Raw genomic sequence first — 26,631 nt, forward strand, 5'->3', positions numbered from 1 at the left:
TGTCACACTCTGTGTGATTTTAATTCCTTTTGTCTGGTCTCTGTCTGAGTCTTTCTTGACCTGTGTCGTCTGTTGTCGATCGTTTTTCTTCTGTATGGGTGATTGAATTTTTTGGAAAAAGGGACCGATGACCATAGCAATCTGGTCCCTTCAATCCCACAAACCAACCAACCTAGATATGCAGCATGATTCCTATTGAGAAATCCTCAATCTAGTCACAAATTTTGCTTGATACCCCATACTATCATACTTTTGATAATGAGCGTAGCTGTGGAACTGAATCACATGGTTTTTCTGCCTCTAATTCCTTCCAAAAAATGCCACCTTATCTTAAGATGCCATTCACAGGGCTCATTAAACAAGCAACTTGTCCCATGACTACTTCACTTGCTAAAAATATGCTAAGATCGTCAGCCACTCTTCACCTTGAAAACCTCACGAGGCAAGTGATATCAACCTTCTAGACTGTCTTAGGGCCTCTGATTACATTAGCCTAGAAGATCAGTTACTTGTTCGTTGAAATGGAGAAGTGCAAGGAGATTATGAACTGTCCACAGTTAAACACGTAAAATCTTAAGGAACCAAGAGCATGCACTAACTGCTGTGGTGGAAACACATGAATAGAGATAAAACAGCAGAATAAGCAATATTTACTGTAATCTAACTGATTTATCACCTGCTTCCCAATCCCTACCGTCAAAACCACAAAATTCTCAGCCCCAGAATAGTTACTAACAATGTTCCAGGATTTATGTCAATGTTCTCCTTCTCTGCAAAACTTTGAATATGTCAGCTCATCAAGTTATCTTGCCTTTCCCTTTATTTAGGTCCTCCTGACCATGAAATTTTTGCAGTGATGTGGAAATGGAAAAGCTACAGTAACCAAATTATCATGTCGTCTGTTATCATGTTAGAGCTCTCTGAACTCGCTAAGCTTCCACAGTATGCTGGCAGGAACATCTGCAAGCCCTCATGCCCAGCTTATCTAAGAGTTCCTATGTATTCTTCACAACAGCAGCCACCTGCAAAAAATATGGAGCCAACCTCCTCTCCAATTCCTGTCAATAGTTTCCTCTCAGTTCGCCAGACATCAGTTGCTTTGCCTCCTATGTGGTGAATCATGTATTACACTGAGAGTCCTCTAATTGAAAGAATGGATGCACATGATGCAGAAGTAAACTCTTGCATTGTCAGATGACAGTAGTCAATAGCAGATGTATCAGGGACCCTATTTCATCCCATGTAAACCTTCTACCATGAGAATATCTCCTGCTGCTGCCTGAACCAAGCTTTTTGGTAAGCAAGTTGCATCACCTCATGCGGTGTTTCACATACTCTCCCACCCTGCCATCAGCATGTACCAATATGTACTGTGGCTCATTGGTGTAGGCAATCTTTCTCCATGCTTGGAGCTTCTAATTAAGACATTCTGAACCAATGCCAATTTCTGTCACCTGTGACATGGTGTTCAGAGATACCCACGTGAAAAGCAAGAAAATAAAAATTTAATTTCCCGTCAACAACAGAGTCATGAGAACTGGTGCACATCTAGGTTGGGAAAGGATAGAAAGGGAATTGGCTGTTTCTTTGTCAGAGGAAGTATCCTGGAATTTGCCTTTGTAGATTTAGAAACATCATAGAAAACTTAAATCTGGTTGGCTATTTTGAACTGCTGTCCTTCAAAATGCAAATCTAATATCTTTCCACTGCATAAGCATATGAAGTGGTGGCTTCTGTACATCATAGTGGAATGTTGCCTAATGATTGGGATGCTCGCCGGCTGTTGTAGCACAGCATAAAATTTGCTAGTAACTTGCTATACTGTGGTCCATCTATTCAGTAGAGTAATTTGCGATATGAATATTTGACAGTGACCCATCTTCAGCACATTGTTGTCCATGACAGTGAATTCTGATGAAATGATTTTCTTTGATTCAGATGCTTCTGCACCATTCTTCAGATGGTGCTACGTGAAGAGCCTAGTGCCTGTATGACCTTGGTGAGGTAATGTTTCATCTGTATGGCATTCGAGGCCCTTGACTTACTTACTTGACTTGTTTTCTTTTGCTCAAATGCAGAGCTTAGGGCTTCAGTGAGGCTCCACAAGTGCTGTCAGTTGTGGATGGAGGATCTTCAACTCTAAAAATGTTTCACCTTCCTTCCTGATGTCCTTGGCCTTCCACATTTCCTTCTATTTTGTGGGTTCCAGTAGAAAGCCTGTCTCTTTAGAGCATCCTGGCATATTCGAAGGGTTTGTCCGATCCAACACCGCTTCTATCTCTTGATTTGAATGGCAATAGGTTCTTCTCTCACTGCTTCAAGAAGTCTTAGTTGTATATAACATTTGACCAAAAGATTTTAAGAATTTTCCTAAGACATATATCGAGGGGGACTCGCAAGCTTTTGGCGATTCTAGAGGCAATCTTGAAAGTTTCACATCTATGCAGCTGCATTGCTTTCATGTTTGCTCTAAATATTTGTAGTTTCATAGGTATGGATATCTTTCTTGCTCTCAATAATGAATGAGGGTGGATGAAGACCACATTCACCTTTGGGATTCTTGCTCTGGCGTCGGCAGCTTCTCCTCTTTCTTCAGTAACTACACTCCCAGTGTATGTGAACTCGTTCACTTTTTCAACATCCTCATTGCTCACGCGTAGCTTTGTCAAATCTCGTGTATTTATTTTCGTATTCTTTGTCTTGATGGAATTCAATTTCAGCCCAACAGTTTTGGCTTCGTGTTAAAGATCCTGCAGCTTTCCTTGCATGTCAACATGGTTCTGCAACAAGAGGCAGATATCGTTGACAAAATCAAGGTCTTCCAGTCAGTCACACGGTCCACATTACATCCTTCTCTTCTTCTCCACCACTTCACTTCATTCAGTACCAGTAAAACTGTAAGTCTCCCTAATAACCTCTACTATGTTTTGTGGTACTGTGTACTTTCTCAAAGATTTCCACATATGACTTGGAGTCATAAGTGGGAGACCTTTACAAAGTCTACTATAAGAATCTAAAGACTAGTGGTGGATTTATTTGCATGTTCGTTTGTAGCTAAGAGTGTTTATGTGACCTGTACAAGAATGGTTACTTCTAAAACTGGCTTGTTCTTTCTTACCTGCATTTAAGCTTGCACTATAATTCTATTAAGGATTATCCGTGCCCACCCTTTGCTTGGCAGTTGACAATGTCTCCGTTTTTGGACAGTTTGGCATGGAGTCCTTCTCTCCACTTCTGTGGCACACTTTTCAAGGTCCAGATCTTTGTGAAAAGAGGGTGAAGAAAATAAGTGGTTGTGTATGAATCAGTTGTCAGAAGTCGTGGTGCAATGTTATTTGCCAGGCCTTACTATTCTTTAGATGCTTCATTGCTGTCTTGATCTATTCCTTTGAAGGTAGCTCTGAGCTAATCATATTTCCTACCATTTTGAGATCATCTTCATTTTTGGATTATCTTTCTTGTTCAGACTTTCCCCTCATCATCTGTATCCAGCCCTTCCATAAAGTGCTTATGTCATCTTGGAAAGTTGTGCATCATCATTGGTGAGGAGATGCCCTTGTTTGCTCCTTACAGGTCGACTGCAGGTGACTTTCTTTTTGCCAGAGGTCACGACTGCAGGTGACTTTCTTTTTGCCAGAGGTCATTGTGACGTCATAGATATGCTTCTGTTGCCAGAACTTGCTGCTATCTCTGCCTTCTCAGCCAATTCTGAGACCCACTTCCTGCAATTGTTTTAGTACTCTCACCTCTGTGTCTTTAGCTTTATATTCATTCTGTAGATTAATCGCCTGGAGCCATGTTTTGCTACACTTCAGTTTCAGTTCTTCATTGTTTGATACAATTCCAGGTTGCTTCTGACATCCATTGCTTTCCACTTGGGTTCATCAATCCAACAATTTTTTCAGCTGTGCCTGTAAAGACCGTTTTTGCCTTCTCCCAGCATTTGTTGATAACTAGTTTTTCATCCATGCAGAGGCCCTCAAACCAGTCCTACTTTTGTTTTTCAACTTTTCAACATCAAATGCCTTCCTTTGAGTGTGGAAACATTTTCTCATTGCAGCTTTCTTGGTGTAGTTGTGTGCAGTCATATTTGGTAATCACTGCCTCTGTCTGCTCCCCTACAGTTCCTCACACCTATAAGGGATTTCCTCCACTTCATGCTGATAGCTAGATGGTCAATTTGATTCTGAGTGTGAAGAGTTGGAGACAGCCATGAGATGTTCTAGTGAGGGAAGACTGTGCACCAATAATTAGATCATTATTGGCACATAATTTACAAGGAGTTATCCATTATTATTTATGTTGCCTGCTCTGTCTTAACATTTTTCAAATTGTGGCACGTGTAGAGCCTAGTGCCTGCATGACCTCAGTGATGTAATGATCCACGCATTGGGCACTCGAGACCTGCTCATGATGAAGTGTGCTGATTTCCATCTGCCTGGTCTGTTTTCCATCCAACCGCCATGCTGATGGCCAGCGCACAGTCTGTCAACATCGGTCGTGTAACTTGCTGTACTACTCCATTTACCATTGTGACAGGAGATGCTCCAACACTGACTATTTTGTCAGTTCTATTGCTCACAATTGTATATAGGATGAATTAATCTGTCTGGCTCTTAAATTGTTTCAGGTCTGAATTAACTGTTGTGTTAGCCACCCAGATTCGAGAGAGAATGGGCCTGTGTATTGAGGGGTAGGAGGAGTCGCAAGGCAGTTACCTTAACAGTGAAGTTAGAAATATTTAAAGGATGCAAGAGATTCTTACTCTTCAACTTGTTCCCAGCAGTCTGGTGATCAGTCAGTCATGGGAAAGCAACACAACCACCACCACATGTAGTTACTAATGCAGTTCTAAAGAGGCACCTGTGAGGGTTATACCAAAAGTAAGCTTCCCATATTTTTTACAAATAGAAAACATTGTTTATTGTTATTGATGTGTACATCATTGAAAAGTGTACACTTTTGTCTATTTTTCAACATAGTCTTCATTTTTTCCGACACACTTTTGAAGACGGCACTCCAGCTTTTGTATTTCTAAGTTGAAGTAGTCTCCCACCAACACATTGAGGAAGCGTGTGCTAAGACTTCATCATCACTCTTGAAGCCACCTGAGTGTTCCTTTAGCTTGGGGAAGAGGTGATAATTGCTGGGGGCTAAGTCTGGGCGGGCTAAGTCTGGGCTCTATGGGGGATGGGGCATAACAGTCCACCCAAATTTCTTCAAAAGCTCCTGTGTTTGACAAGCAGTGTGGGGTCGAGCACTGTCGTGAAGAAGCACTACTCCCTCATGCAGTCATCCTCTCCGGTGATTCTGGATTGCTTGGCAGAGTTTGGTCAATGTTTCACAATATCTGTCTGAGTTTGTCATCCCAGATTGCATGAAATCAATGGGGAGTACCCCCTTCCGATCCCAAAACACAGTCACCATAACCTTTCCTGCCAACTGCATTTGTTTGAATTTTTTTGGTGGCGGTGAACCGAAGTGACACTACTGACGAGATTGTTGTTTTGTTTTGGGGGTGTAATGAAACACTCACATTTCATTTCCTGTGACAATAGAGACCAACAACTTCTCTGTGTTGCCTCCTCCCTCACATTGTTGAAGAAACTTGCGAGCACAGTCAATGCATTGCTTCTTGTGTCCGTCAGTCAGCAGCCAGGGCACCCAGCGAGCACACACCTTGTGATAACCCAATGTTTCAGTTAAAGTTCTTTCAATTGTGCTGTGGGAAGCTTCAGGAATGCATTCAACAAGTTCACAGACAGTGACCCTCCAATCTCTGAGCAGCTCACTGTTGATCTTCAAGAACAATCGAATCCGAAACAGGTGGTCTTCCACCCTGTTGTTCATCGTGAACTTCTGTGCGACCCTCACAAGGGAACCTCCCCATCGCACCCCCTCAGATTTAGTTATAAGTTGGCACAGTGGACAGGCCTTGAAAAACTGAACACAGATCAATCGAGAAAACAGGAAGAAGTTGTGTGGAACTACAGAAAAAATAAGTAAAATATACAAACTGAGTAGTCCATGTGCAAGATAAGTAACATCGAGCATAGTGTCGGCTCAGGAGCGCCGTGGTCCCGTGGTTAGCGTGAACAACTGCAAAACGAGAGGTCCTTGGTTCAAGTCTTCCCTTGGGTAAAAATTTTACTTTATTTATTTTCGCAAAGTTATGACCTGTCAGTTCGTTCATTGACGTCTCTGTTCACAGTAATAAGTTTAGTGTCTGTGTTTTGCGACCGCACCGCAAAACCGTGCGATTAGTAGACGAAAGTACGTTCCTCTCCAATGGGAACCGAAAACATTTGATCGCAAGGTCATAGGTCAACCGATTCCTCCACAGGAAAACACGTCTGATATATTCTATACGACACTGGTGACGGCATGTGCGTCACATGACAGGAATATGTTGTCGACCCACCTAACTTGTACACTTGGCGAATGGGTAAAAAGATTCTTCTACCTTGCCCGATTTAGGTTTTCTTGTGGATGTGATAATAACTCCCAAAAAAGTGATGAAAACATAAGAGTTTGTCACATAAACTGCAACAAATGAATGCAACAGTTTCACAGTCACACAGTTTTCCCTGTGCTCTGTCAAAACATATGTTTTTAACGTTTTCCAATTTTTTCCGTGTGTAGACCGTCAAATCCTGCAGATGTCCAAGCAAATCTGAACTGGAATTTTTGAGAGCGAAGTTGATTGTGTGAGTGCCTGAACTTTGATAATTGACACACGTCAATTGCTAGAAAATAAAAAAGTTAAAATTTTTACTCGAGGGAAGACATGAACCGAGGCCCTCTAGTACCGCAGTTGCTTACGCTAACCACGAGACTACGGCGCTCCTCAGATCACATTCTCCTTGATGTGGCTTATGTTACACATCGACTACTCAATTTGTATAGTTTGCTTATTTTTTTCATAGTTCGACAAAACTTCTTCCTGTTTTCTCGATTGATCTGTGTTCAGTTTTTCAAGGCCTATCCACTGTGCCAACTTATAACTAAATCTGAGGGGGGTGCAATGGGGAGGTTCCCCCGTCAGCAAAAGCCCTGCACCATTTGCGGACGTGCTGAATGGACATGCACTCTTCACCATAAACCTCAGTCACTTGGCAATGAATCTTCACGGACAGTAATTTCCTTGCGTGGAGAAACTGGATTACTGCTCGAACCTTGCACTTGTCGGGAGTGGCAATCAACACTTCCATCTCTGATGGCTGCGAAGCCAACACTGACTGATGTAGCAAATCACAGACAGGCAGGCTTGAGAGTGGGGGAACCACTGTGCATGGCGCTGTTGTCGGATTTAGCCTAGCACCTTCCCCTGAGGCTGTTGCTCATTGGGAACCTTACCGTTGGTACAACTGTCATACTACAAAGCCTAAAATCCCCTTCAGACTGTCAGCTGTAGATGTTATTAAAGGTGCTATACATAAACTTCCCAGCCGATGGATATTGAGTTTACAAAGAATGAAGAGATCGGGTGCAGTGCCATTTGTGTTGAGTTGTGAAGTTGTGCACAGTCTATGGGTATAGATGTCTGCCTGACACAAGCATCACAACATTGAAGCAGTTCAGTTCACCACAGTAATAGGCTTTTCCACCTTACTGAAAACATAATGTGAAGAAGAATGTTGTCATCAGTCTGTAGTAGTATATAATGGATCCAGGATTTATGTGATGGAAGTGAAACTTCGGGCACTGGAAAGACCTGTGTGTGGGTTTATGTAAATAACATTTGAAGAATTCTTGTGCCCCTTTGTGAAGGGATTATAATCTTCACAAAAAAGATTACATAGGGTGAAATGGCTATATTTGTAACCGACCCACGCCATCCTCTCTTCCGCCATCAGTTTCACAGCATTTACTCGTACAGTGTTTATACGTGCACAGAGTGGTAATATGATCTCTAGATGCCCCCCCCTCCCCCCCCCCCCCCATCATGAGTACCTTTACTTATTTTCTTCTTACACAATTCACCTTGTAAGAGATTTTAATGCACACAGTGTGTTTTGGGTTTCTGTGCGCCACTGGCAATTTTGAATAGCTTACCTGAGCTTTAATAATGTTTCACAGAACCTCTCAGCATTTATTGTCATTTCTCTTGGCAAAAAGGCTAACAGAGGAATGCCTTTTCCGTTCCAAAAATCTGTTGCCATGATTTTCCGTGTTCAAGGTTCTTGTTTGAATTTTCGTGGTTACCTCGGGAAGTATGAATGGTGCCACTCACTGCATTGACGTTTATTCTCCGGAGTGTAGTGCACAATCCGTGTTTCATCACTGGTCACAATGTAACTCAAGAGCTCGTCACCATCCTTGTGATAGCACTTCAAAACAGACAAAGAATGCACCATTGACTTTGTTATGCGTTCTTCTGTCAACATTTTCAGCACCTTTCTCTTACACATTTCTTTGTAGTGAAGTTTGTCACTAAAAATGTGAAAAACAACTGATCTTGAAACTTCTGGAAATTTCTGATGCAGGTTGTCAATAGTGAAGCACCTGTTTTGGCAAATTGCATCATCAACTTTTTCGTCAAGCCTTCATTGATGACAGTAGGCCATCCATATCGTTGTTCTTTATGAACATACGCCCTTCCTTCATTAAACAGCTGACACCATTTATGCAAATTTCCATCATTCATTACACCTGCACCATAAACTTTGACAAGCTGTCAGTGAATTTCAGTGGGACGAACCTGTTTTGCATTTAAGAACCGAATAACCGAGCACACTACACAGTCGGTGGTATTATTGATTGACATAGCAACAAACAAAGCAGTATAACCATACAACCAACACGGGCAGAGACATGAAACGTAATGTCGGTGTAGTGAGAGACTGGTCAAGAGTGGCCAACAGTGAAGCGAAGTCACATTACAGGATGTGCGAGCGTGGTGCACTATCGATTCTTACTTTAAAAATGACTCTCATAATATTTCCTGCCTTCTTTTATACTGGCGGGTCTGCCTCTTGCGCCATATAGTAGTCAGTTACACATTGCATATGGGTGTCTGGATTCTTTTGATCAGATAGTATACTTACTACTTACTGCACATTGCCTTATAACTATTTCATGCAAGGGATAGGTGCCTTTGGAAAAATTGGGAGAAATGCAGAAAAAATGCACACTGTACTTGTCCAGTGCCAAAAAAAAAAAAATGGGTTAACTGTTTGGGCACACAGCCAGTCTGTAGTCAGAATAATATATATTTAGGAGAAGGGCACAAAGCAGATATCCTACTCCAAATCCAGGAAAATTCACCAGCTCCAAAAATATTATATGTTTATATCCTTAAATTCGTGGTCAAAAAAGATGTATGATTGGATGATTGCTCAACATGAACTGTACCATGTGAAGCTTTTATGAAAACATACATATATAAGTGTTCTTCTAAGTTAAAAAAATAAGTCATGAAATTATCACAGCTCAAGGTTTAAGACATGCAGGCAGACGGAGAACGAGCAAGTTGATTACCACGAGTTGCAGAGATACCACAATGCCCAAGGGGAAAACAAAACCTAATCATAAAACAACTGAGCACAAAAACAGGCAGATTCAAATGTTGACAATTATTCAGTGGTCTTATTAAAGTTAGGAGAAGACCAACATGTTGATAACATGGAGTGTGAAGTCTGCTACTTCCTCCACCAATCCTTAAGCCTTCACAGTGTAACCACCTCAAGGAAAAGAGGTTTAAAAAACGAATAAATAAATAAATGCAAATCCTCAATAGGATGGCATTCATCATTCAGTGTGTGCATCCCCAGAGTTGTCATCCCCCACATTAGAGAGACCACTCTTGAAGTACTTGAGAACATGATTTGCAGTCAGTTGAAAATCGTACCTTTTGAGGACACCGAAAATTCTGTTGCCTTAGATTGAGACCGTTCTCAATTTATTCTGGAGAGTTGTGGAAATGGTGAAGGCAACTAGTCTCACTTGTGACATCATTCTGAGGACTGATTTGGGTCTGACGAAATACCATTCGGTTTCCAGCTGGGAGGCAAAGTTGTGATACCATGACCCAAGTGTCTTACTTTGGATTTTTTATCAAGTTGATAAATAGAATTTTTTCCTTTGAATTTGTTGAATGCTTCATGCATGGCTCTTGATATGCTAATTTTGGTTTTATTCAGCTTTCGTTTGTCTCAAAGGCTTTGTCACACTTAAATTAACAATGAGGTACTCATTGCTTTCATAGCAGCTTTGTAACACATCTGTTAAACCATGGCAGGTCTTTGCCATCTCTCACAACTTTGCTCAGCACATACCTGTCTAAAGCATATCATAAAATACTCTTGAACTTCTTCCATTTATGCTCAATTCAAGATTGGTAGTAGGAGTAATCCACTTAATTACTGGCCCATATCATTAATGTCGATATGCAGCAGGATTTTGGAACATACATTGTGTTCAAACATTATGAATTACCTCAAAGAAAATATTCTATTGACACACTGGCCCATATCATTAATGTCAATATGCAGCAGGATTTTGGAACATACATTGTGTTCAAACATTATGAATTACCTCAAAGAAAATATTCTATTGACACACACAGTCAGCATGTGTTTAGAAAACATCGTTCTTGTGAAACACAAGTAGCTCTTTATTTGCATTAAATATTGAGTGCTATTGACAAGGGATTTCAGATCGATTCTGGATTTCTGGAAGGCTTTCGACACTGTACCACACAAGCAGCTTGTAGTGAAATTATGCACTTATGGAATATCGTCTCAGTTATGTGACTTGGTTTGTGGTTTCCTGTCAGAGAGGTTACAGTTCGTAAGGGCGCTGATGACCTCGATGTTGAGTGCCCATAAACCCCAACACACACATACAGTTCGTAATAATTGATGGAAAGGTATCGAGTGAAACAGAAGTAATTCCCGGTGTTCTCCAAAGTAGTGTTATAGGCCCCTTGCTGTTCCTTATCTATATAAACAATTTGGGAAACAATCTGAGGAGCCGCCTTAGGTTGTTTGCAGATGACGCTGTAGTTTATTGACTAATAAAGTCATCAGAAGATCAAAAAAAAATTGCAAAATGATTTAGAAAAGATATCTGAATGGTGCGAAATTGGCAGTTGACCCTAAATAACAAAAAGTGCGAGGTCATCCACATGAGTACTAAAAGGAACTCGTTAAACTTTGGTTACACGATAAATTGGTCAAATCTAAAGGCCCTAAATTGAACTAAATACCTATGAATTACAGTTACGAACAAATTAAATTGGAAGGAACACATAGAAAATGTTGTGGGGAAGGCTAACCAAAGACTGCATTTTATTGGCAGGACACTTAGAAAATGTAACAGACCTACTAAGGAGACTGCCTACTCTATGCTTGTCCGTCCTCTTTTAGAATACTGCTGCATGGTGTGGGATCCTTACCAGAGAGGACTGACGGAGTACATTGAAAATGTTCAAAGAAGGTCAGCACGTTTTGTATTGTCACAAAATATGGGAGAGTGTGTCACTGAAATGATACAGGATTTGGGCTGGATATCATTAAAAGAAAGGTGTTTTTCGTTGCGACATAATCTTCTCACAAAATTCCAATCATCAACTTTCTCCTATGAATGTGAAAATATTTTGTTGAGAACAACCTGCATAGGGAGAAATGATCACCACAATAAAATAAGGGAAATCGGAGCTCGTATGGAAAGATATAGGTGTTCGTTCTTTCCGTGCACTATACGAGATTGGAATAATATAAAATTGTGAAGGTGGTTCGATGAACCCTCTGCCAGGCACTTAAATGTGATTTGCAGAGTATCCATGTAGATGTAGATGTAGATCCTGAAGATGTATTTGTCATGTTGATTGTTCAGATAACATAATCTGTTTTTTATCGCTCTTCCTGAGTGGAAATATCATATTACCTTTCCTTAATTTATTAGTTACAGCAATATTCACTGTTGCTATGATGGCCTTATGAGCTCCGATTCCCTGATCTGTGCCAACTGAATCTAAAAGTTTTGGTCTGTTGTTGACCAGGAGATATGTTACCTTCAGAACTCATTTCTCAGGCTATCTGATCAAGGTAATTTTCAGATAAGGCATTTAGAACAGTTTTACATGATACCTTGTGCCTACTACCCACATCAATTGCTCAAGTCTCTCAATGTTATGTGGGTAAGATGAAATCTCCACGTAATACTGTAACATGACCAGGAAATTTACACGTGACCTTTCCCAAGTTTTCCCTCAAATGTTCCACCATTATTGCTTCTGATTCAGGGGATCTATAAAGATGTCTGATGACCGAGTTTTATACACCTGTAACATTTACATTCACCCACATTATTTTGCATTTCTAATATTTACTAAATGATGTACATTCCCTTCTTAATTCAGAATTTCATTGCTATTAATATCTGATTTCAGCCTGCTTCCTATTCCTGCTATTGTGTGTTCATAGTTACCACTTATAATCAGACCCATTTTAGGACTTTTTCATATACACTCCCACAGTTAACTAATACTTATTAACATTTTTTGTCTGTGATGTCCAGTGATGCACATTATTCTCTTTAATTATTGGAAACAGTATTATTCCCTGTTTGAAATCAGTATATATCTTATCAGGCCTGTGGAGGGATTTCTCTAGCCCAAAACACCCGCAAGTGTGTGCCACATGTATTCCACTGCTGTAGTAGCCATTTCCTGTGTGTAGTGCTAGCATGACCTATTAAGGGGGTTCTACAAATTATTCAGACATAGCAGAGGTTGAGAAATGTGCATCCAGGATAGTCACAGAATTATCTGAGCCTCTAGTTCAAGCAGTCCAATTGGTTGCAAACCAGAAGCCTTACGATCAGTTCTGGGAACAATTCTGCAGAACACTAGCTGGGTTTCCATCCTGTGTGCGAGACTAGCAGTAGCGGATCATGGGCCTAAATTCTGGAGAGGCCAGGAAACATATTGGAAAATCCTTTTTCCATCCCTTTTAATGTTTATATACCCAGCATTTCTAACAATGACAATGTCCACCAACAGAATCCTTGCTGCTGCTGCTGCTGCTGCTACTACTACTACTACTACTACTACTACTACTACTAAGATGATGACATTTATTGCTACAGTGACTGTTTACTGCTAATAATAATAATAATAACGATGATGACGATGCCGATGATGATTACTACAATGACTGTTTATAGATGATGATGATACTCACATTTATTTACAAATGAAATGGTAGACTGGGCATTTGAGCATTGTTACTTGAAAACAAGTTAACTTGATGATCCTTCTCCTTTCTGAAATTTTTAGATGACATTGTCAAACCATATGTTTCAGCTTTCAAGTATGCACAGTAGTTGTTTTTCAACTGAGGTACAAGCTAGAGCTGATAAGCAATCTAGACCCATACTGTTCCTCATAAAAATTTTTACATGTCTAAGACAAGAAAAACTCCTTTCAACTAAAGCACTTGATGCAGGAATGATAGCAATTAGACAAAATAGTTAGAAAGCTTGTGGAAGAATTTAGTCTGTTTCATTCTCGGTCATTCTTTTGATGACATATTTCAAACTGACAAAGTGAAATGTTTCTTTATGCTGGGTAGAAAATAAAGTCTCCAGTTCCACACACAACTGCTAGCAACTGAAGGACACACCACATGTTTGTGGTAAGATATCCTCACTGGCTACAGGAAAATGCTGAGAGTAATTGGTGAACTGACTAGTATCACATAATTTACGGAATAGCAGTTTATCACAACGTGAAATTCTTGTGTCCAGTTGTGTTATAGTATTATCCAGTATGTTGGACCTTTTTGTATTTTGACATCAGTGGAGTGCCAGGTGTATTCAACTATCATCTCAGCTCTATTCAGGGAAGCTTCAGGTTGCATATTAGTTGAAGTGTTTCATGTAAGTTATGCACTCTGAGATGGCATTGTTGCAAAACTGTGCATCATTGGTTTTTTTCTGAAGAATTTTGAACAGCAGTTCAGTCTTTAAAAATGTGATTTGAACATCAGAGAATAGGGGGGAAAAAGTCAAAGTCAAGGTTAGGAGGCTAGTTTTGAAACCACAGGCTTCTCTTGTTGTCATTGCACAAGAGTCTGGACTTTCAATCAATTAGTTTTCGTGGTTGGCAGATATTATTTTGGCAGAACAGTTCCATTTCATTTCACTGTTTGAAGGAGTGTGTTTACCAACAATACTGTCAAGAATTACTGTGCATTTGGAGGACCGGTGGAAGAAAGCAGGAATACCTGGAAGTGTGGAGAGAAAATCCTTACTGGTTTTATGCAAGAACTAAATTTAAACAATGTGTGAAACAGTAGGGCAATTTCATGGACCAGAATGGAAGCATCATCACAGTTTTGGGCCACCAGCTTGTTCTTCATATCATAATTCTGAAACACATGACTCAGCACAGTGAATAAAACAGCAGCAGTTCTATCTTGGCTAATTCGTGGCAACCAAGAAAATGTTCTTGAAGGTTGCCATTGTAGTCCACTAGCCTCTAAACAATAGAGCATTGCGACTTGTCTGAAATGTCTGTTGCTTTTTCTGTAGTGCATGCCTAAAATGAGGTTCTATCCAAACTTGAATTTATATATTCACAAATATTCTCATTTATACATTCAGTCAGTTTGTTCTGTGTAGTTTTTGAAAATCCCTGGAAACAGCCCATTTTATTTCAGTGTGCTTTCAAATCTTTATTTCTGTTTATTGCAAGTTTAGAAACAGCTGTTTACTCCAAGTTTAGAAACGGCTCTGAAATTTCCGGGATTCAGGGAATCTTCTGTCTCATGATGATCTCTGAAAGTTAACTCCTGCTTTCACAAAAAATTTGTGATGCAAATTAGAATTTTCAGGATCTCTCTATTTGGTTACACTTCATTGATGTGTCTGGTTTTTATCAGTTTGTGATGCTCATTAAGTAGCTATAAAATACTAAAAACTTGTTTCAGTAGTTCTTTAACCCTCGAGCAGACGTGCCTATTTATAAAGTGTGCCATCCACAAATAACATTGTCCTGTACTGTTGGTGTTGTTGTTGTTAAACAGTGAGCCTGTAACTATTCCTTCATTATTGCTTCAGGTAACAGAGGGCTAAGTTTTGCTGTCATATGTCCAAGTGAGCAGCAGTAATATAAAATAGAGAGAAGGCTAGGTGAGAAAAAATTCACAATCTGTCCAAGAAAAGACCCAAATTCCAAGCTACCTGCACAACCCCTGATGGGGCAGTTATCTAAGAGATAATTAGCAGTTAAATGAGCATTTTGTTCAATGTTTTGAGTAGGCCATTAATGTGGGATAACACTTGTGCTCGCCAATAGTGATGTAATGAAACACTATTTTAGTATCATTTGATTAAAAAGTGATTTAGCTCATAATATAAGTTTATTTTGCCACTGTTTAAGTAAACCAATATTAAACTGCTATTTTGCCCGTATAGGTTTACCTTGGTAACATAAAGACAGCATATTTTATATGTGCACAAAGTACGCTGTGTGCTCGCTTGTGATATAAAAAAGACGTGCTCATTCTAGAGTTAAATGAAATAAAGCAACTTAGATGATCTTCAGAAGAAGCAAGCCATGCTAAACCTTTACACAGATAATCGATACCCTCAGCTGACCATACAGTTTTTCTTGCACTTAAGAGAAAATATGGCCAGTAGAATAATTTTTCCCTTGTATGGCTAGCAAAAAACCATCTGTGCTGCACATAATATGAACTTTAGAATGCACATGTTTGAAATTCATTTTGATTGACTCAATTATTTTCGAGAATGTAGACAGTAGTGAAACTGATCTCTTTTTTTCAATACCGTACGCATTACCTTTCTTAAGTAAAGCACAACTTGTGTATGCTTTAGGAACCCTGAAAAAATACCTCGTTTATTATTTTTGTTAATAGGGCTTGTATCTCCTCTGTGCACGCCATCATAACAGACATTTTAACATGTCTGTGCCTGCTGGCTTCTTATTTCTTAATTTCCGTATTTTCTTCTTGGCTTTGAGCTGTGTTATGGGAAATATCATCACTGGGCTTACTGAGTAAGTCATTATGGTGGCTACATGTGTTGCAGGAAGATTTTGCTGCAGCTCCTCTGCAGTACAAGAGAAAAAAAAATTACAAAATTTGTAAATTCCTGAGGATTTTCTAGTGTTTTACCCTCAGCTTTGTTTTGTATGTTTTTACACTTGTCTACCTTTTCCAGTTTCTTGCCATGTGACATCCCACACTGCTTTGATTTTATTTTCTACATTATATATAATTTTTCACTGAATGATATTTTTTGGCAGCAAGCAGTACCTTCTGGGGTATATTTTTTATATTTGTGATAGTAATCCAAGCACTGCGAATTAGCACAGCACTTTAGTAAAGAATAGAGAAATTTAATTTTGTGGGGAGACATTTTAATACCTGCAGTTAACCATCTATTTTCCTTAGCTGCAGCTGATTAAGTGGCTACTTTTGCAAATGTCTCCTCAAAAATTAATTTAAATGACATCCAGAATTTTGAGAATTTAGCATCTACATTCTTTTGTATATACACTTTTTACCGGTTAGATTTGCCAATGCCCTTGAAAAAGTATGTATTTTTCATTCCGGGAAGATCATACTGTAGGCCTGCAGTTTTGAGAGTTTTACCAAGCTTGTCTTTAACTTTGTTATCTGACAGTAACAATCAGAAAGGCCAAAGTCCCTTAAATATTTCAGTTTTCCCCTGTAGAAATCTGCAAGTACATTGTCTGAAATGGAAGCTGAAATCTCGTAGCCGTGTTTATCATTCGTGCAATGTCAGAAGTGTTCAAAACATTATTACAAATTTCACTCTTGACACCTATGTTAATCCCCCCCTGCGGGTCCGGGGGTTAGAATAGGTCCGAGTTATTCCTGCCTGTCGTAAGAGGCGACTAAAAGGAATCCCTCCCCCTCAAGAGGGTAGTTTGCGCCTGCGTCCAGAGACTGACTGTTCCACCACTTATATTTGTGGTCATTTTGGTTTTTCACTTATTCTGGTTTCTTCCTTCCTTTCTTTGTCCTTCTCCCTCTCACTGTCTTCCTTACTTTTTCCCTTGCCTTCTTCTCCTTGCCTTCTTGTCCACCCTCTGGTCTCTGCCTCGGCGTTTGAGACAGTCTGTCCTTTCTCTCCCTTCTTTTTCCTCTTCTACTTTCCTCCCTGTGCGTGCCTGAAGGCCGACCCTCGCGTTCGCACGCACAGCCGGTGACGGGGTAACGCGTAATTCCCCGCCCTGGGTAGACAAGTAAGGCACGCACGTACCCCCTGGTAAAGGCCAGGCCCAGGGAGGGGTGATTGCCTGAGCTGACACCTTCCGACCATGCCGATTGGTCCCTCCATCCAATTCTCAGGAGGTGTGACCTGAGGTGTAAACATTCACCAAAGGCGGGAGTGCCCTTCCCTTCCCTACAAGGAAGGAGCACGCCATCGGAGATGCTGACAATCATGGGGGATTCCTCCGCAATGGATTTCTCTTCTTCTCTCTCGACTTCTGCCCAAAAACGGAAACTTGACCAGCCACCAGTGACAAAAGTACTACCGCCTGCCCCAAAGTTCCTCTTAGTTTCTCAATCTGAAGACGGAAAGGATTTTTCATCTGTCAACCCTTTCGTTATCCAGAAGGGCGTAGATGCCATAGCCGGATCTGTCAAGTCTTGTACCAGGATGTGTAATGGTACCTTGTTATTAGAAACTGAGAGCGCCTTTCAGGCACAAAAACTGCTTTGGGCAACACTCCTGTACACGTTCCCTGTCCGGGTGGAGGCTCACCGCACTTTGAATTCGTCGTGTGGTGTGGTATATACTAGATCACTCGACGGATTGACTGACGAGGAGATTCAGTCTTTCCTCGCTGAGCAGGGCGTGACGGCTGTCCATAGGGTCATGAAAAAGGTCAACAATGACCTTGTACCGACCCGGACACTCTTCTTGACCTTTGATAGTGTTCAGCTGCCGTCACGCATCAAAGCAGGCTACGAGGTTATTTCTGTTCGCCCCTATATCCCGACACCTACGTGCTGCTACCAGTGTCAGCGTTTTAATCACACTCGCCAGTCTTGTTCTAATGCGGCTAAATGTGTCACTTGTGGCAGGAATACCCATGAGGGTGACTGTCTACCTCCGTCTCCTCGTTGCGTGAACTGTCAGGGGGACCATGCAGCGTCCTCTCGCGACTGTCTCATCTACAAGGATGAACGCTGTATACAGGAAATTCGGGTCAAAGAGAAAGTGTCCATCTCGGCTGCCCGCAAGCCTTTTGCTAGTAGGAAGCCCACGCTGCTCCCAGCGGGGAAATACAGTACTGTCCTTGCCTCTCCTTGGACTACCAGGGAGGTGGCGATGCAGATATGCGATCTGACCTTCAGCACTACAGTCGTTCGTTCGGCCAATGTTAAGATCGCCCGGTCAATGTCTCCTCTTCCTCCCATCACCCCTAAGACACAAGCACCTTCATCAGCTTCTGCCAAGACGAAGACTCAGAAGTCAGATGCACGGGCCTTTAAGAAGGAACTGTTCCGTGCAGACTTCCTACATACCTCAAACTCCCAGCCATCAACCAGTACTTCCACTAAACGACCTTCCAAGAAGGCTCATAGGAAGCAAAGTTCTCCTTCTCTGCTACAGCGCGTTTCTTCTCCTGCACCACCCAGCGGTTGCCGCCCCAGGCCATCATCCATTTCGCCTGGCCGTTCACCGGCGGAGGAAGAGCTCCCCCTCCTGACAATCTTCACAAGATGGCCGACGAACCTATTGAGCCAATGGACGATAACTCTCCGCCTAGTGATAATGGCGGCAGTGCTCGCTCGAAGCCAGGCCCTCAGCGGCCTTCGAGGTGACCCCTTCTTGCTTCTCCTTTTTCTTTTTCTTCTCACGATGGCACTTCTTCATTGGAATATTCGCGGCATTCACTCCAACCGAGAGGGCTTACAGTTGCTGCTCCGCTTGCACTGTCCGCTTGTCGTAGCTCTCCAGGAAACGAAGCTATGCCCATGCGATCGTATTGACTTGGCACACTATACCTCTGTGCGTTTTGAGCTACCTCCTGTGGCAGGTATTCCGGCTCATGGAGGGGTTATGTTGCTGGTCTGGGATGATATTTACTACGATCCCATCACATTGCACACCGGCCTGCAGGCAGTTGCCGTCCAAATTACTCTCCCCACTTTTACATTTTCCATTTGTACCGTTTACACTCCATCGTCGTCTGCCGTTACTAGGGCAGATATGATGCAAATTATTGCTCAGCTACCTGCACCATTTTTGTTAACTGGAGACTTCAATGCCCACCATCCCCTTTGGGGCTCTCCAGCATCCTGCCTGAGGGGCTCCCTGTTAGCAGACCTTTTCAACCACCTCAATCTTGTCTGCCTCAATACTGGTGCCCCTACTTTTCTTTCGGACACAACTCACACCTATTCCAATTTAGACCTCTCTATATGCACTACCCAACTTGCACGCCGGTTTGAGTGGTACGCACTTTCTGATATGTATTCAAGCGACCACTTCCCGTGTGTATCCATCTCCTGCATCATACCCCCTCTCTGTGCTCAACTAGTTGGAACATCTCCAAAGCAGACTGGGGGCTCTTCTCTTCCAGGGTGACCTTTCAGGATCAAACCTTCGCAAGCTGTGATAGTCAGGTCGCACACCTCACGGGAGTCATTCTCACTGCTGCTAAATATTCCATCCCTCACACTACTTCTTCTCCACGTTGCGTACCGGTCCCCTGGTGGACCGCAGCATGTAGAGACACTTTACGTGCTCGTCGACATGCTTTACGCACCTTTAACCACCACCCTACGGTGGCGAATTGTATCACTTATAAAAGATTATGTGCGCAGTGTGTTAAAGAAAGCAAGAAAGCCAGCTGGGCTGCTTTCACAAGCACCTTCAACAGTTTTACTCTTTCTTCTGTTGTCTGGGGTAGCCTGTGCCGGCTATCTGGCACTAAGGTCCACTCACTAGTTTCTGGCTTGACGGTCACGAATGGCGTCCTTGTGGCCCCTGAGGATGTCTCCAATGCCTTCGACCGCTTTTTCGCAGAGGTTTCGAGCTCCGCTCATTACCACCCTGCCTTCCTCCCCCAAAAACATGTAGAGGAGGCTAGGCCACCTAACTTCCACTCCTTGAATCGTGAAAGTTATAATGCCCCATTCACCATGCGGGAACTCGAAAATGCACTTGCCCAGTCACGGTCCTCTGCTCCAGGGCCTGATTCTATTCATATTCAGATGCTGAAGAACCTTTCTCCTGTGGGTAAAGTTTTTCTTCTTTGTACTTATAATCACATCTGGATTGAGGGTCATGTTCCCACATGCTGGTGCGAGTCTATTGTTGTCCCGATTCCTAAGCCGGGGAAGGACAAGCACTTGCCTTCCAGTTATCGACCCATCTCGCTTACCAGCTGTGTCTGGAAGGTGATGGAGCGAATGGTTAACTGTCGTTTGGTTTGGCTGCTCGAATCTCGACACCTACTTACCAATGTACAGTGTGGATTTCGTAGGCGCCGCTCTGCTGTTGACCATCTGGTTACCTTGTCGACCTTCATTATGAATAACTTCTTGCGGAAGCGCCCGACTGCGGCTGTGTTCTTTGATTTGGAGAAGGCTTACGAGACCTGTTGAAGGGCAGGCATTCTCCGCACCATGCATACATGAGGCCTTCGCGGTCGCCTCCCTCTTTTTATTCGTGCCATTTTAATGGATCGACAGTTCAGAGTACGTGTGGGTTCTGTCCTGTCCGACGCCTTTCGCCAGGAGAATGGGGTGCCACAGGTCTCAGTTTTGAGCGTCGCTCTCTTCGCCATAGCGATCAATCCAATAATGGATTGCCTCCCAGCTGATGTATCAGGCTCCCTTTTTGTGGACGATTTTACCATCTATTGCAGCGCGCAGCGTACATGTTTCCTGGAGCGCTGTCTTCAGCGTTGTCTTGACCGTCTTTACTCCTGGAGTGTCGCCAATGGCTAGCGTTTTTCTGCCGAGAAGACAGTCTGTATTAACTTCTGGTGGTACAAAGAGTTTCTCCCACTGTCCTTACGACTCGGTCCCGTTGCTCTCCCATTCGTGGAGACAACAAAATTTTTAGGTCTTACATTTGACAGGAAACTTAGCTGGTCTCCACATGTGTCATGTTTGGCTGCCCATTGTACCCGTTCTCTAAATGTCCTCCGTGTTCTCAGTGGTATGTCATGGGGAGCGGATCGAACCGTCCTACTTCGCCTATATCAGTCGATCCTCCGCTCAAAGCTGGATTATGGGAGCTTTGTATACTCCTCTACACAACCGTCCATCTTACGCCGCCTCAACTCCATACAACATCGGGGTTTACGTCTTGCGATCAGAGCGTTCTATACCAGTCCCGTCGAGAGTCTTCATGCTGAAGCCGGTGAATTTCCACTAACCTACCAGCACGATATACTGCTTTGTCGGTATGCCTGTCGGCTATTGTCAAAGCCCGACCACCCGTCTTATCGTTCCTTTTTTGACGACTCTCGACCGTCATTACGGGTTATATGTCTCTGCCCTGCTACCCCTGAAGTTCGCTTTCGTCGCCTCCTTCAGCACCTTGATTTTTCACTCCCTGCAACCTTTCAAGTGGGCGAGAGCCAAACGCCACCTTGGCTCCAGGCTCAGGTTCATGTTCACCTTGACCTCAGCTCGCTCCCAAAGGAGGTTACCTCCAGTTCGGTATACCGCTCCTGTTTTGCCGAACTTCGTTCGAAGTTCATTAATACGATCTTCATTTATATGGATGGCTCTAAGACCAATGACTGTGTCGGGTGTTCTTTTATTGTCGGGGCACACAGTTTCAAATACCGGCTCCATGGCCATTGTTCGGTCTTCACAACTGAGCTATTTGCCCTCTACCAGGCTGTTCTTTACATCTGCCACCACCGACATTCTGCTTATGTCATCTGCTCCGATTCCCTGAGCGCCATCCAGAGCCTCAGTGATTCGTATCCGGTTCACCCTTTCGTGCACCACCGAGCGAGGTGGCGCAGTGGTTAGCACACTGGACTCGCACTCGGGAGGACGACGGTTCAATCCCGTCTCCAGCCATCCTGATTTAGGTTTTCCGTGATTTCCCTCAATCGTTTCAGGCAAATGCCGGGATGGTTCCTTTGAAAGGGCACGGCCGATTTCCTTCCCCATCCTTCCCTAACCCGAGCTTGCGCTCCGTCTCTAATGACCTCCTTGTCGACGGGACGTTAAAACAACACTAACCTAACCTAACCCTTTCGTGCACCGGATCCAACGCCCTCGTCAGCAGCTGGTGGACGACGGTTCTCCGGTTACCTTTATGTGGGTTCCTGGCCATGTCGGTATCCCTGGGAACGAAGCTGCAGATGCCACGGCCAAGGCTGCGGTTCTCCAGCCTCGGACAGCTTCTTGTTGTGTCCCTTCATCAGATTGTAGCAGGGTCATTTGTCAGCGCATTTTATCGCTGTAGCATGCCGATTGCCGATTGGGCTGCGCTTACGGACAGCAAGCTTCGGGCATTGAAACCTCTTCCCACGGCTTGGACGACCTCTTCACGCCCTTCTCGGCGGGAGGAGGTCGTTTTGGCCCGGTTACGAATTGGACGCTGCCGGTTCAGCCATCACCATCTGCTGACGGCTGCGCCGGCACCGTTCTGCCCATGTGGGCAATTGCTGACAGTACGTCACATTTTAACGTCCTGTCCGAATTTCAATAGACTGTGCGTTGATCTTGGCCTACCACGTACTCTGGATGCCATTTTAGCGGATGACCCGGGAGCAGCTGCTCGCGTTCTTCGTTTTATCAACTTGACAAACCTGTCTAAGGACATTTGATTATGCTGTTTTGTTTTTAATCCTATGCCTGTCTATGTAATTTATAGTATTGTCTCTTTTAGTTGCTGTTTTAACCCTGTGCCTCGCAGTGCGTTCCTAATGTAGTCTGGGCGCTCATGACCATTGTAGTTGTGCACCAAAAAAAAAAAAAAAAAAACCTATGTTAATATTCTTTTTTCCACATGTTATAATGCTAGTTTTGGGGGCTGAGACTTCAGTTAATTTATTGAAGGAAGTGTTCGCATTATCACTTGGAAGTCTCTCTCATGTATGCACGCACGCATGTGCATTCTCTCTCTCTCTCTCTCTCTCTCTCTCTCTCTCACACACACACACACACACACACACACACACTGATCACTTGTAGTTGCGTAGTTTTGTTAGCTAAATGACTGCCAACCTAAAATATTTATCTGCACTAATTGTGATCAGATCTTCTCCAACTTTAAAATGTTGTTACATCTGAAATAAATGTGTGATCCCTCACTCTGTAAGCTCAGTAGCAACATGCAACTTTATATGATGGTAGCACTATATGCTGTATTTCATTGTCTCTACACATATACTCTGTAATGCATACAACCACACTGTTCAAAGGCTGTAATTCAAATTCTAGCTGGTGTACTTTATTTTTAATAGACTTCAAATTTTGACTAACAATAGATAATTACAACCAAATTTCTGCAGTGTTTGTGCAGTCTGGTGTGGTACACTCTATCTTCTGTGTACTAGTTGAAGGAATATCTGAACTGGTAGAGATATTTTAAGGGATTGGAGCCTGTTGTCATGGATTGTCCTGAAAATGGCCTAGTTCTCCTGCCCAAGACAGGTATTTGACCATGTGTACAGGATGTGGAGTGGGATGGGTGAGTGTTGGAAGGGAGGTGGCAAAATAAGAGAAATAATTAAAGAACACTTGGAATATATTGTCAGTGATAGAATAGATAGAATACAGAAAGGTGTCACCATGGGGTAGAGGAAAAGATTGACTGCCAATCAAGGGATTTTGTTAAAAACAGTGAAGGGACGAGGAACAAGAGAGGTGGAGGTTCACGTTCACGTGGGTGGGGGCTGGTCCTGGCAATAAGAGGCAGAGGCAGAGGTGAAGGCAGACACCAGGCATCATCAGCTCTGACTGAATGCTACAATGGAATAGAACATCTCCTCTGTCTCAAGGCTAAAAACCAAGAGAGCTAAACCACTGTGCTGTGCACGTAACGATCCTCCAGCGATGATGTGTGTAGGCCAGTCTACTCAGCAGACACACCAGAAAAGTGGTGTGATGTATTAACATACTGGATTGAAGCGACTCTGTCCTGAAAGGCAGGCTGAGATGTTATGTAGGCATTGTTGAAGTTGTACGGGTAGAGTACTTGAAAGATTCAATGAAAAACATAGTTAGAAATAAATCCCTAAATATTCCTCGACTGGCTGTCACCCTGTATACATGTGTGGTCCCACATCCACCTGCTATACCCTCGCTACGAGTACCAAACTCCCTTTCCCAATACTATAGAGGTGCTGATCATGCCTAGTATAGCCTCATTTTGCAGTAGTCCCCACTGGCGCCAGTGCAGAGGATGCCCGATCAGCAGTCATCAACAGTACCTCCAGCTTCACATTGGCTAGCAATACAGCATTGTGAAGATGAGGTGAATCATGCTGCCACAACATCTCAGTCGTGCTCACATTGGTGCCACCAATTGGGGAAGCTATCTTACTCAGGACACCACCTGTGTAGTAAGCCCTGTTTTCTATCCAAGCTGTTTCCTGTCGCACCTGCTATCAACTTTCACAAAATCGTTATACAAAGACCTTAAGTTCTCATATAATGTGATTCAGCCCAGCACTCAGCTTTAAAATGCTGGTGACTTGTTACTCCTATTGTCATGTGTCTTGTCACTGAAGCCTTACACCTCTGCCATGACTGCCACCTAGTATCAGTACTATCTTCTCCCTAACATTTGTGCTTTTCCTATTCTTCCTACTCACGGGCAGAGTTTGTTGCACATTTCCCCTACTCCTACACTATTGTGAGGCACTTCTCTTCTCAATTCTGGCAGCTGGAACCTGTTGCTGATAAACGCAACAAAACTGAGAGACCTTCGAGACTTCTTACCAACTGCCAATTCCCAAAACGACCCCCCCCCCCCACACACACATCGCTGCCTTCCTGCATCCTCATTAGCTGTCTTCTAGCTCGATTCAGTTCCACCTAAATGGCACAGACCTTCCTTTCCAGCTCCTCTATTACCCTATTCCCACTGCATGTTTTGTGTTCTGAGGAGAGGGCCTGAGTGACCACCCCAGTGTTCTTCCCCATTACATTCTCCCCAGCTTACAGAACTCTACATATTTTCTAACTTGGGGAGATCAGTATGGTATGTAGCCCCTATGTACTGCAATCAAAACATCTAAACATTGTGGTGTGGAATCTGTGTGTGTGTCTATGCATTGCTAGAAAATCTCCCTATGTACAAATTGTGAGAGTCCAGAAAACAAAAGTAGTTCCTGATGGACCACTATATGGAAATTGTTGACGAACTTTATTGCAAATGTGTTTCATGGGTAGTCATATAAACATGCAGGTCTGATAAGTTGGCTTGTGCATTCCTGAAAGTGCCTGGGTATTGTCCTGCTGAAATAGGGCATGTGGATTTGCCTATAGTTTTGACAGTACTTAGGATTATTTAAGCTCCTTAATGTTGTTGTTGTTCTTGTAGTTGTTATTGGTTCAGCTTGGTATCAAAATAGAGGAGTGAAGATATTATATCTCTCCAGTCAATGGCCCGTTTGTATTAACAGAATTATTTTTGCTGCATAGTTTGATATTGACATGTTAGAAACTTCATAGTACAGGAGGAGATGAAAATTAGCTATGGTGAGTGTATGAGGTATACTTGGATAAAATATTTTGTTAATGTTTATTTGTTCCTGAAACACTGATAGAAAGTTAAAAAAAAATCAGAAACTTATTATTGTATTAATTATTTTACAGTCTGACGTATTGAAATAATATTTTTGTAGGTGGCAACAAATCCCAGGGGGGGAAAGGTACTGAAATTGGGAGACTTTGGACTGGCATGTCACGTTTCTGAACCCTTGTACACTGTTTGTGGGACACCAACATATGTAGCACCAGAAATCCTTGAGGAAAAGGGCTATGGATTACAAGTAAGTAATGTCAAATGATTATTGAGGTTAATTAGCACAATAACATTGTTTGTTGAAATGTGGTGCTGCAGGTGTCACATCATCAGCCACTGGAATGTTTCAAAACTGTAGTATTGATTGAAGTTTTTAATATTTGTAAATCTTGTCTCTGCTCTTTGGCATGTTTATTGAATAAAACTTTCTTAAAAATACTTCAAAAAACAGTAAAAGGGCATCTAGTAGTAGGAAGCTAACAATTTGAAGTCAGCGTGGAATACTAAAAGTGGTGCGCACAAGGACTCTTTCATAGTAGGCTTCTGATATAGATACCTCTGTCCAAAGACCCGATGTGAGTTCTTTTCTATTCTGTGTGTGGATAATTGTCAAAAATATGTCTGCATTGTGAATAAATAAGCAGTTACATTGTAACTGAGGAAACATGCATCCATGGCCCTCCAGCTTGTGCATTTCTATGGGTTCCAGACTATGTTGATAGAGCTTTCAAAATGACGACAACCTAAAGTTAAATAAGAAATAACCTATTAGAAGTGTCTGGCATGGCAAGGGAAGCTTTCTTTGAGGTCATTGAAGGACTCTTTTCAGTAACAATTTTATGATCCTCAGTTGGGTTTTAATCTAAAGTCACGTGAAATATAGACTGAAAT

General features: G+C 42.5%; 1 protein-coding gene across 1 annotated transcript in view; it reads left to right on the forward strand.

The window, feature by feature from the left end:
- Nucleotides 1-26,631, forward strand: part of LOC124555773 (serine/threonine-protein kinase GL21140-like) — a 208,353-nt gene that overhangs the window by 141,786 nt on the left and 39,936 nt on the right. The window contains exon 9 of the mRNA XM_047129821.1: nt 25,841-25,987. Within this exon, the coding sequence (XP_046985777.1) occupies nt 25,841-25,987 (147 nt within the window). The remainder of the gene's footprint in view (nt 1-25,840; nt 25,988-26,631) is intronic.

The sequence above is a fragment of the Schistocerca americana genome, chromosome X, assembly GCF_021461395.2.
Source record: "Schistocerca americana isolate TAMUIC-IGC-003095 chromosome X, iqSchAmer2.1, whole genome shotgun sequence".
NCBI lineage: Eukaryota > Metazoa > Arthropoda > Insecta > Orthoptera > Acrididae > Schistocerca > Schistocerca americana.